The sequence below is a fragment of the Leptonychotes weddellii genome, chromosome 9, assembly GCF_054177405.1.
Source record: "Leptonychotes weddellii isolate Sample4059 chromosome 9, ASM5417740v2, whole genome shotgun sequence".
Taxonomy (NCBI): Eukaryota; Metazoa; Chordata; class Mammalia; order Carnivora; family Phocidae; genus Leptonychotes; species Leptonychotes weddellii.
The window spans coordinates 62,184,815-62,197,528 of record NC_138377.1 but is presented as its reverse complement, the minus strand read 5'-3'; the positions used below and the strand labels follow the sequence as shown (position 1 = coordinate 62,197,528).

The window sequence follows — 12,714 nt, the reverse complement described above, 5'->3', positions numbered from 1 at the left end:
ATGGACTCTGAAAAACAAACTGAGGGTTCTAGAGGGGAGGGGGGTGGGAGGATGGGTTGGCCTGGTGGTGGGTATTGAGGAGGGCACGTTCTGCATGGAGCACTGGGTGTTGTGCACGAACAATGAATCATGGAACACTTCATCTAGAACTAATGATGTAATGTATGGGGATTAACATAAGAATAAAAAAAAAAAAGCACTTTCATGATTTTTTTTAAAAAACATAAATTAGTCTTAGAAAAATAAAAACAGTTATACAAAGAATAATTAAGACTAAACACGTGAATGAACCGTCTCCAAGTAAACTCATTGCTTCCAATACTAACCTCTTCAAAAATAAATTATTTCAAGAATGAATACAACCAAAATTGAGAAGTTACAATTGTTCTAAAATATTGAGTAATATATAACAAAAACGTGTACCACATTCCCACTATGTTCAGTGTTAACAAAATGTACCCAATTCCTTTCTTTCTGCCCTTCCCCCCAAACTACTGGATCTTAAAAAAGTCACTGAATCTAATTCCTAGAGCAGCAAATTATTAACAATTTAAATGAAAACAACTTTCTTCTTTAAGATAAGAATGATTTTTAAAAATTGAATCAACTGAGAGTCAGCATTTATTATATCCTAGAGGAAATGCAGGATTTGAAGACTTATTTAATTAATAAGTACATTATGTGAAAATTTCTCCTGCAAAGGAATTATGGAGTCTTCAGTGGAAAACTCATCTCAAAAACTTTTAAAACAGAAACATTATTCTTCAAAACTTCAAAAAGTGGTTCAGTTTCACAAGGAGAGTAAAAAACACTACAGTCTAAAATTTAAAAATTACTGAGTTCAGAATAAAATTCATTGTAAATTACAAATCCACTGAACATCAGTAAGACCTAGAATAGGTCTTGAAATGAGAAAAAATATATGAATTTTAAATATCAAGTATTAAATAAAATTAGTTTAAGAATGGTAAAAAAAAATGGTTTATTTTCCACACCAAATAATCTTACCTGAATCATTTTGCTGTTAAAAAACTCAAGATACTGATTTCATTTTTCATCTGGTCCTGTCAACGATGCTATCTATGACAGGCCCTGCAGGAAGCAGCAAAAGATCAATGATGGAGTGTAGCTATGATGTGTTTTCATGATCAAGTTTTGTTATGGAAAAGGATATCCATATAGTAGCTTGAAAGTCAGGGAATATTGAAAATATCTCAAAAACTTTGTCAGTGTAAATAATATTCCTTTTTTGTACTTTGTAGTCCTAAATGTTTATATTCAATTATCTTCTTTATCAAAAATTTAAAAATGATGGTACAGTATATATGTGAAATTTTAAAGAATCATCTCTATATTGATAAGAAAACAATTATCCAAGGTGTCAAAAATGAAAAATGTGGAATGATTCTCTTAACTTCTAGAGATGTTTATTTTAATCTTATTTCCCATGAGTACTATAATTATAAATTATTAACTATTCATAATTTAATTAAAATAAACTTTAACAGACTTCTTGCAAACAGTAACTTCAGAATCAAATAGTTACTGGCAATACTGGTAAAAATTCTTTCAAGAAAAGCATATAGGTTGCAAAAAAATCTGTACAAACTCCAAAACTTAAGTACTCTTTGGTAATTGACAGGTTATATTCAATAAAGACCAAAAAATTCAAATTAGTAAAACTAATAGAAAAGTCAAAACTACAAAACTCCTTCACAAGATTCCAAATGATATTTTTAAATCAGAATTGTTTTAAAATAGTATAGCAATTTACCAGATTTAATTTAAAGACATTTTTCACCTTAGGAATTAGTTTCCTTTCAAGGGCAATTAACAAAACAGCAATGTGATAAGACCCCTACAATAAGTAGAAACACTATTAGAAGACAAGAAACTTCTATGTATGTCTTGGAAGCATTCTGAAGTCAGTCTTCCAATAGATTAAGAAATTTAAAATAAGAGAAATAAATGACAGATTAAGTTTTTTAGAGTTTTTATGCTATACCTGTCTTATTTGTTGAAACACTTCAAAGCATTGGGCAGAGTTTGCTTGCTAAAGCCTCTAACATGCTAAAAAGATACAACTTAATTTTACATGGGTTATTTCTCCTATAAGAATAAACAAATGTTAAGCTAAGATAATACTAATAAAAAAATTACAATGTACCTCCACTTATTTTTGCTCACTCCTGATTTGAAAATGTACTTGTGGAACAGGGAAATTTAAATACTTCCGACTTGTTTGGTTTTTTCCTACTTCTATACAACATCTCTCTCTCTCTTTTTTTTTTTTTTTTTTGCGGGTTCTATCAGATTCATAGAAATCATTTTAGTTTTAAATATCTCCATATAAAAAAGTGGAAAGCCGATGCCATCTTTTAAGAACAAGATGAAGAAAATGGAAATTTCACCAACCCAAGCATTAGGAAGTACTGAAAAGTACTGCTTCATTTCTTGCATGTTGTGTTTTATACCATGACACTTCAGTCTCTGAGGGTCAGGTTAATTAAGCTCCACAGCAGCTGCAGTGCAATGTGAGACACACAACTGCTGTGGTTCCCACCAGTCCAGTCCAATTACCTGTAGTATTCCAGTACTGGACAAGTGACAACCAACCTCTTCTCTCTAGTCACTTGCTCCCACTGGTCTACTGATAAATGTTAGAACAAACTAACCTCTTTTTGGAAAGGACTGCAAGCTGAATGCACCTGCTGCGGGCTGCAATGATGAGTACCAGAGAGATGTTTGTCAGTCAGATCTCTGCAGATGTTGTTTAACTTTATGCTAGAGATGTATCCAAAGATGGAAACGAGATGGCAATCAAGCACAAATCTCCCACCCTTGTCCCCCCAATTTTATTTTGAAAAGCTGCACTTGCTCATAAAAGTGGCTTAAAACAACTCTGCTAAACTGAAAACAACCAAGACTAAATTCTATGGTTAAAAAATAGTTTATTAGGTACTGAATTTTAGGTAACAAGTGGCATAATTGTGTTCAGTAGTGTTATTCGTGTTATTGAAAAGCTTAAAAATTCTCTTAAGCCAGAGCAAAGCAAAACAGAACAAAATAGCTAAAAAATAGACAAGTTTTCAAGATGGGTGGTTTATTGGTCAGGTTTTTAGTGATACCACATACTCCTTAGAGTTCCCAAGACGCAGATTGTTCTTCCTCTTGTATATTAGACAAAACATCTTCCATACATAAATACTGAACTATTTCACCAATTGTGTTCACTATTTCTAAACTAGTCCTGAAATCTTTTGGGGATGATATTTGCAAGGCGATGTTGTTAGATGTAATGGATTTCCTTACAACGTCACAAATTTAAATGAGCTATTTTTCTAAAATCCAGAAGGCTTCAAATAGCAAATATCAAAGTGACATTATACATTATAATTCATGAAAACACCAACAGTGTAAATGATGTTCCACAACTTACTAAATCAGTGATAGAAGACATAACATCAGAATGAAATAAAAAAGAATCAAATAAATTGAATACCTAAGATTTCTAATGCTAATTCAATTTTTCTAAAAATCCCATGCTACAAAATATTTGCTTACATGATTAAGTATCAAAATTGTATCTTTTGGACTCTACAATTTTAACATATATTGTGCTATGCCAGTAACATTCCTTCATATGTTAAGATTTTCTATTGCTTAACATGAGAAACAAAATATTAAATATACAGCAAATTTTCGGAGACACTAATGTCTAAGTGAAAGATTATGGTTCCTCCTCCAACTAAGGGTATAGAGAGACAAAATATAAAGTAACCCACAAAACAGGTAATATGACAAATATTACAAGTTTAAGATCTAAAGAAAAACACATTATGTGTCAGAAACTGTTTGATCACACTAAAATCAAAGGTATAGCATAGTGTAATGATAACCATCATATTAAACTCAACAATCCTAGAAATTACGCTACTTTATTTTTCCTTTTTACAACTCTATTTACCTACTAATTTTGCCTTGAAATATGTATCAATAAATTTCTAAGGTGCTTTGCATCTAGATCAAAGTGTTTAGACTGCAACTTTTAAAAGCTGTAACTAAAATATTCCCGTTATACTACCAATATCATAATACTCTTCCTTCAACAATGTAAACAAAAGAAGTGATCTATTTTAAAACTTTATCAACTCATCTGATTTCCAAAAAATGATCATTCTTATGCTATACAGTCCCGATCCTAGAGGTTAAATTGGCCATTGAATTCTTCCCAGGTCAAAATTAAGGTAGTATTGGGTATTTCCTTCACTAAAAGAAAAATTCAGTCACAGTCTGCTTTTTCATGAGCTTTAAAATTTTAACATATAAATGGCTTGTGATTTAAAAAAACAAAACAAAAAACATCACCTAAGTTGGACAATGCTAAGATTACGATAAATCTAGGAATATAAGTTCAAATTTTAACTTAAGGACCATAAAAGGAAATACTTCACATCAAATGTGATCCAGTTTTCTAACCATAAATATGAAAACAGTGTAAGATAGAGACTAATATATGCTAAGATTACAGTGAAGTATTTCTGTTTGATTGATATAATGAATATCTCTACTGTCATACAATGGAATAACAATAGGTACATTATGAATTCTAAAATCTAAGGCACATATGAAAAAATATATTTTATAAATCCTTTACTATTCCTAACCAATACATATTCAATAAGTTTTTTGGATTATCTATCTGAGCCATGCATTACTTTTAATAAAAAATCAATCTATTTATTAACAAAACTAAATACATCTTCAGATGCCAAATAAAAGAATAAGAGAACACTATCGCCATTCTGAAAATGCATTCAGTAATATATTCCCCAAAATGAGAAAGCTGTTTTTTTACTACAAGGCAACAACTTTAGGTAACCTATTTATAAAAAAGATATATAAATAAATAAGCTGGCTTAATCAAGTAAGAAAAAAAGATATATTCATAAATCACAGGTAATAAGTATTATTCTGTAAGATTTAGATTTTTAAAAAGATAAATGAATTACAAAGCACAGCAAAAAATAAAGCATGTCTACTTGTAGATCTTTTCTTTCTGATTACAGTAATTTAAAAATGCACTTTACAATCCTCATCATACAATTTCCCAAAATTATTTTATTTATTATGACATGCTGAAATACACAATACAATATACAGTTCTACAAATTCTAAATCATACCAATTAATGTGCATAAAATATTTTCTTGATTTCAACCATAAGTATCAAAAATTACTCAAAAAAGCAAGGTTGCTTAAGATATTTTAAAGACCCAAGCTGAGCAAAAAACAAACAAACAAAAAATCCAAAAACGCACAAATATGATAAATATGAGTAGACTATATTGGCTATAATAAAAACAATGGACATACATTTGAGTTGAAATTTGCTAAAATATCCCCAAAGTGTGTCTGTACCCTGCATTATATATCCTAAAGAAAATCTGTCTTAGATACATCAGTATTTTAACTAAACCTTCTGAACACAATTACATTCTGTTTCAAAACTTAGGTGATTTGAGAAAATCCATTAGGTTATACAACTAAAGTACACTTTTCCCCAAATACACTGTCTTACCAAATGAGAAACAGAAAAATTCTTCATGAAATAAACATCAGGCATATTCATTCTAATCAAGTAGGAGTCATAAATACATATATGAAACACAAAAATGGGCTTCCAAATAAATTATTGCATAATCCTACAAGAAAGTACTTGTAACACGGCGATATAAATCATAGTTTTATAATTTACTTTGTCTGAGATGAGCAGGTAAGTATCCCTTAAATATATCTGAGTACGAGAAGTTGAAAGTAGCTCAGAGGCTGTTATATTGAAGAATACCAGGACCTCAGATAATTCCACAGGCTGTTGTCAAGTGTGAACAGAAAGACTATTAGAATTGAAGTGTATCAGAAGAAGAGAGATGTATCTGTCTGAACAGGTAATAACCTAGTTAATATCACATTTAAATAAAAAGTGTTCAGAATTAATACAGCTTCTTATTAATTACAAGGCTTGATTTTATCCTTAAAATTGATTCCAGTGTGTGCTTGGTTTCCACCTGTTACAGGCAGAAAGTATATGCCTTCTTTTATCCAGACATTTCAAATCGCATTTGATAGGTTACGTCACTACACACACAAAATTTTGTTCAACGCATTCCAGTTTTCCATTTTTTTCCAACAGATATTCTTGCTCTATATGAATAACGTGTCTCAGAACTATAAATAAAATAAGCAATTTCAATGTAATAAGAAAAATACGCATAACTAAGTGGACTAAAAACAAAAGATCTAATTCTCGGTGCACCCTTTCCAACCCACTGAAAATAAACTATATTCAAATGAAAAGGCATTTAATTTACTATTTAGAATATCCTTGATAAACACCAATTTTCTGTAACATCCCTGCACATCTGATACCACCTCATGTTTAATGCAAAAAAGCTATTTCATTTTCATCTATTGACAGTGAATTTAATTTACCATTGCAGCTCTTTTCCTAGAACTATCACGTTATTAATTCTGCAATCAAGCTCTTTTGAGTGCTTTTATTTGTACTAAGGTTTTCACAATTCCACATTGATTTTTTTTATCATAATATATCTTTTAAACATACAAATGTGAATATGTTAGTAAACTTTCTTAATGCATAAGGAAAGTTTCAGAGACAAGGAAAGCCATCTACAAAACTACACTCACAGGAGCAAACTTTCGAAGGACAGAATATCTAATAAATTACATTTTAGTTTAATATTTGTAGTGTTTACCAAATATACTACATTTATCTTATATAATTAAATGATATTGTCAACCATTCTAAAACTTTCTCTAGCATAATGGTCCATTTTCCACCACCAATCAATTGGCTATGAAAAAGAAATCCTCTGTTAAAGAACTCTTACTGAAATTACATCATTGAAAGTAAATAAGCTCTTCTTTTCTACCAGGGGAAAAAAAAAAAAGCAGTATCAGTCCCCTCAGCACTGAATAAATATTTTTTATGGCCATAAAGCAAACTAATAAAAAAAAAAAAGGCGGAAGCTACACCTGGGTAAAAGCAAATCAGTTCATGTTTTACCTAAGAGATACACTATTCAATTATGCAGATTTTCCAGTTAAACTTAAAACCCATATACTGAGTAGCAAAATGATAAAAAAGAAAAAGATAAAACACGCAGAACAATATGACACTTGAAATAAAAAACACACACTGAAAAGTAAAAAAAAAAAAAATTATACCACCTAGGAAACTTGTCATTCTCCAGTAGGTTATAGTACCACACAACTGTTAACATATTTTAATCGAATACAGCTCTTCATAACAAATTTTGAAGTATTACTTTCCTTCTTACATAATAATATATTTCCTTGTCACAATTACATTAAAAACGCAGTATTTTAAAAATCTGAAGAGGCAGCACTTGCCCTCTTTACTTCACTCCAGGGCCAACAAACAAAGCAGTGAAGCAGAAAGAGGTACATAATGGATTTAGAAGTAAATGGTCCATTCTTTAAGAAGCCTTCCTACCCCCTCTTCTGAATTCACTCTAGACTAATTGTCATTACAATGATGTCTGAAAACTTCAAAAGAACCCTATTTCCTGATGCCAGCTGTCCATGCTTCTATCTTTAAATTTTAGAGTTTCTTCCTAATTAGAAAGAAGTATTTAGAAATACCCAAAAGATTCATCTCGTAATTATTCTAAATCAGACACAGTATATCAATTATTGAAACAAAACATAACACCAACAGTAGAAATATACTTTAAAATTTTCCACAAATACAATAGATAAATAAAGTTTATACTATTAAGAATTTCTTTCCATACAACATACAGCACAGGTAGATCTTCTCTTTCTTTCCTTGGGGATTTATCAAACAATCCCTTCACCATTGCACCTACCTGGGTAAAAATCTTTGGACTTAGACAGCTTGATGGTGGCTCCAGTTTCTTTTTGCAACTGAACAATTGTCTGTCCTCCCTTCCCAATTATAGATCCAGCAGCATAACTAGGTATGAGAACCTTTAGAAAATACTGGCCGTCTTCTGAAAAATGCAAAGAAATATACTTGGTTAACATGATAATTTTAAACTTTGTATCCCCTCTCCACCCTCAAGAGGGAAAAACAGCAATTAAAACATTGGGCATATAGCTGCAGGAAATATGGGGTTAAATTTTTTTAAAGAACAAAAATAAACCAATTACAATGAAAAATAAATAGGTACAAAATGTTTCGCATTTTGTAGGATTTATACTTTCAAACTTGGAATTAAAAACTAAACATGTTCTATCATTTTGCAGCACTGTAGAAACTGATGACTAAATTCCAGTTGTTATTCCAAACATGGAAGTCTTCCAATTCTATCTGTGGTTACTATGGTAAAATGAAATGAACTGACCCTTTAACAAAACTTCAGAGATTTATATAATGACAAACCTTCGCTTAACATATTGCAAAATAAATAAGTAAAAGGACTGTAAATAGTGATGAGCTATATTTGTTTGACATTAGCAAACATCTAAGGACTACAATTAGCCATTGCCTATATCCTACTTAAAGTATACAAAACAAACACTTCTCCCACCAAATAATCCACCCAAACTGTAGGGTGTATTCCAAGCCTGCAATAACTGCCAGGAAATAACTCAAAGTGATGTGAACTGGCAAATCTAACTAATCCTGGTGTATTTCTTTAGCACTTCTTAGTCTACCATGATCTCGTTTAAGCTCATTAGTTAAAGGACGTTAAGAAGAATTCTGCCAATACTAAAAAGCTTAGGAGTCATTTATATCAAATACACTTAAAAGTGACCAAACAGATTATGTTACTTCTCCAAAACAGCCACAATTTTTAAAGCGGAGGGGGTGGATGAACCAAGAAAGAGTGAAATGAAATGTTTTAGAAAATAAAGCCAACTCCATAAACTTTAATTTCCGACAAACTGATCAAGTCTTAAATAGGAAACACCCCGGTAAATCCAGGTTCCTCATGTGAATAAACGTTCCAAATTTTGCGGGTGTGCCATTCGCAAGACTCCCATCCGTCTCTAATGTACATGCTGTAGATAAATTCACCTCTGCCTCGATGCATTGGGTGCATTGTTAAGATGATTCCAGTGCAAATGAAGAAGCGATACCGGTCCCGTTATAACTCATCTTCCCAGGAAGCGCAGGATGTTAAACTAACAAGTCACAGTACCAGACACCCCCACCCTCGTATGCACACCTCTGAAGACAAATCAATGAGATATTTGCAACGACAATATAAGTGCGGTAAGAGCATGCACTCATCAAGATTTTGCATACTACTTGTGGCCCAAAGCAAGGGGATGAAGAGAGAAAAACTCTCCTGTGCCCCAGTCATTTGCTATCCGCTACCCAAGTGCCATTTATTTATTTATTTTATCAGACTGTTAAATGCAGCGCGCATCTTCGGGCGGCCATCACCTCACTCGCGGGTCATCCTCCTCCTCTTTAACGGACCCCCTTGCCCAGGTCTAGGATATTTAAATGGTCAGTCTTCAGACCGATTAAATGGAAAGATAGGTCTATTCCGAAAAACCGGTCGCCATTTTGATGAATGATAAACAGAGAAATGGAAATGTGTCCGGGACGGCGAGGTGCGGGGCAGGTGCAGGGGAGGGGGCGCGGGGCAGGGGCGCGGGAGCCGCCGGGTTCGGGCTGGAGGTGTCCGGGCCGCGGGAGGGAGGGAGGCCGGCGGGAGGGAGGGAGGTAGGGGCGGGCGGCGGGGGATGGGGCCAGCGGGGAGGTGGAAGCGATACCCACCGCCCGTATTGGTCCTCTTGGTGCTGCCGGCTTCAGGGGGGGCTTCCAGCGGCCTTTTCCGCGAGTCCGGCGGGTCCAGGTCTATGGGAACCCCAGTATGGGTCCCGTTCTGCTGGATGGGAGCTGCCGCCATCATGTTTGCAGTTCCTGCCGCTGCTACGGGGAGAAGGTTCTCCCTTTTGTTTTGGCTTTTTTTCTTTTTTTTTGCGTTTGGGGTTTCTTAAGGTTTTTTTTTTTTTTTTTTTTTTTTAATCGGATCAATAGAAATCTCTTTAGGAAAAAAAAGCAATGTTGCTGGTTTGTTCTCACTGGGGAGGGGGCAGGGCTGAGGAGCAGCTGCAGTGCAGTGTCAGAAAGGAGACAGGGGAATGGAGGGGGTGTGAGAGACGGAGGGTGAAAGAAGGAGAAGAAAGGAGAGAGGGGGAGAGAGTGAAGGGAGAGGGGCGAGTGAATGAGCGGGAGGAGGGGAGCGGGGAGGACGGGCAGAGGGAGTGGGAGAGCGCGAGGGCTGGCGGGGCGCGGGGAGAAGCCGAGGAGGAGGGGAGAGTGAGGGAAAGAGTGAATGAGCAGGAGGAGGGGAAGGAGGTGGATGCGGAGAGAGGAGCGAGCGGCGGAGGAGGGCAGGAGCCGGGAAGGAGCGCGGCGATCCCCGCGCCGCGTTAGCGCTGCGCTCGCTCCCGCTGCTGGTGCTGCCGCCGCCGCTGCTGCCGGAGCGGTTCTGCCGTTGCCTGGGCTGCTCGGCGATGCTGCTGCTGCCGCCCGGTCTCGCTCATTATTTCTCCCGCTTGTAGGGGGGGCTGGCGGGGAGGGAGGGGGATAGCTGCGAGGGGAGGGTAGAGAGGGGTTGAGTTCGTAGACTCCCACACACTTCGCGCTCGGGTCCCTGCCTCTCAGCAGCGCCGCCGCCGCAGCTGCCGCCTCCCAGCGCTGATACCTCAGCCTGCGGGGGCGGAGGGGGCCCCGCCGGAGGCGGGGGAGGGTGTGTGTGTGTGTATGTGTGTGCGCGTGTGTATATGAGTGTGTATGCGCGTGCGTGTGTGAGCGCGGGCTAAGCGCGTACCCGGGGGCGCGCGCCGGCGACGGGGGCGGGGACGGGGGCTGAGGCGCTCCTGTGGGTAGGGAGGGGTGAAAGGTCTCGGGTCCCCAGCAACACGGCTCAGGCAAACTCAAGCGGCTTGTCGCAGAAACCAAGGGGTCTAAGAAACACGCTAGGCTAGAAGGCGGGAAGCAGAGATTACTGACAGCCGTGCCAGCCAATAAAATGGGAATATGAGAAAGGTTCTTCAGGCCCCTTCCCAATCAGGAAACTTAGGTATGAGAGGGAATGAAGGAGCGGGGTGGGATCTCGGTCAAGCCGGGGCTGGAGCGGCGACAGTTGTGACTAGTCTGAGAAGGGCATTCGAGTGACCGTTGACAACGGGTGAGACAGCGTCAAGGCTGAAGGAAGAACCTTAACTTTATGCTTCCAGGACTTCTAGCTAGGTACATTAGTTTTTATTTTTTAAAGAGTTAGGTAAAAGACAGCATCTCAACTCATCGGCGGTTTTCTACGGGTTGTTTCATCAAAAGAGTATTTTTTAGTGGCACTGTGTAACATCGTTAGGGAACTTATAGTGTCACTCGCTGCCTTTAATCCTTTCGGGAACAAGCCAGGATATAAATACATAAAGCTAGGTATATGGGTCTTCCCTTCACGAGGCGCTGATAGGCAGATTAAAGACAGGCAACAGCTGAGTGAGTGTACACAAAACTAATTATTGAAGAAAGTATGAATATAGGAATAAAACTAGTTGCAATGTGCACGGCTTACGATTATACAGATCTTGGATATATAGGGAATCTGAACCTCAAGTGTACAACGCTACAGAAAAAAATAACAGCTAACGATAGACTCTGAAAGTCTGAAAAGACTCAGTTTACAGATCAGTAAACTGACTCAGTGAAGTATTTTGCTCAAGGTCATCTACCAAGTTAGTTGTTTAATTAATCAGTGTGCTAGGAATTAGGGATAGTGGAAAAACATGGGCTTTGGAGCCTGAAATCTTGGTTTCAAGTCCTTGCAGTCATGTTCTGAAAGTGTCTTGGGCAAATCCTTTAACATGTTGGCTATTTATTAAGTGCTTACCATGTGCCAAGCAATCCATTTTACATGTGATGCTCTTTACGTGTAGTATATCATACAGTTATTACGGCCCCTATTTTATGAGGCAGTTTAGGTTTAGAGATATTAATAATTCAAAGTCACATAGGTATAAATATTGTCTCAATAATTCAAACTCAGGTCTTCCTGATTCCAAAGTCTGTCCTCTTGAATATTGCAGTACACTAGAGCTTCAGTTCCTTGGCACTTAAAACAGGGACTGAAACTCTACTTCCCATAAGTCTTAGGGTCAAATGAGATAATGTATTGTAAGATGTGAAATGTGTTGTAAGATGTGGAAAGGTATAAACATATTCGCTAGATTTCTAGAACAAAGATGCTTCTTCCTTGTACTTTTCACTATAGCACTTCAACCTGAATGATGGTTTCAGTAAAAGCTAGCATAATAAAGAACTTCACTGTAATTCCATGATATTCTAACCAAGAATACCTGCATATCTGAGGCAAGAACCAAAGAGAATAGAATAAAATTTAATTCCTGACAGAGAAGGGAATGGAAAAGAATACTAACCCTTCTCATCGCGTCCTTTATTGCAAGGAACATCTAGGAGGTATTGGGATTTCTGGTGCTTTTTAAATGATGAAAGATAGATTATAGTCCACTGAAAAAAAATAACATTTAGTTTGGGAATAAAAGTTCATCTGGAGTGTGAAAAACACTTTGCCTCAAATCAGAGAAGAAGATATGCTGAGACCTCAAAGAAAGGGAAAGCAGGTAAGTTAGTACATATTGGTAAAAGTCTGTGAACCTTTA

At 36.4% G+C, this 12,714-nt stretch overlaps 1 protein-coding gene and 1 long non-coding RNA gene across 3 annotated transcripts in view; one reads left to right on the top strand and one right to left on the bottom strand.

Moving 5' to 3' along the window:
* The window catches only part of NOVA1 (NOVA alternative splicing regulator 1), a 149,578-nt gene extending 139,642 nt beyond the window's left edge, over positions 1 to 9,936 (bottom strand). For both annotated transcript variants that reach the window (XM_006740616.3, XM_081830662.1), the window contains exons 1-2: positions 9,800 to 9,936; positions 7,914 to 8,057 (exon numbers count right to left, since the gene is read on the bottom strand). In XM_006740616.3, the coding sequence (XP_006740679.1) occupies positions 7,914 to 8,057; positions 9,800 to 9,935 (280 nt within the window). In that variant the 5' untranslated portion in view covers position 9,936. The remainder of the gene's footprint in view (positions 1 to 7,913; positions 8,058 to 9,799) is intronic.
* A 1,244-nt stretch (positions 9,937 to 11,180) lies between these two features.
* LOC145723460 (uncharacterized) overlaps positions 11,181 to 12,714 on the top strand; it is a 60,704-nt gene continuing 59,170 nt past the window's right edge. Inside the window, exon 1 of the long non-coding RNA XR_014148540.1 lies at positions 11,181 to 12,675. This is a non-coding gene — a long non-coding RNA (uncharacterized LOC145723460). The remainder of the gene's footprint in view (positions 12,676 to 12,714) is intronic.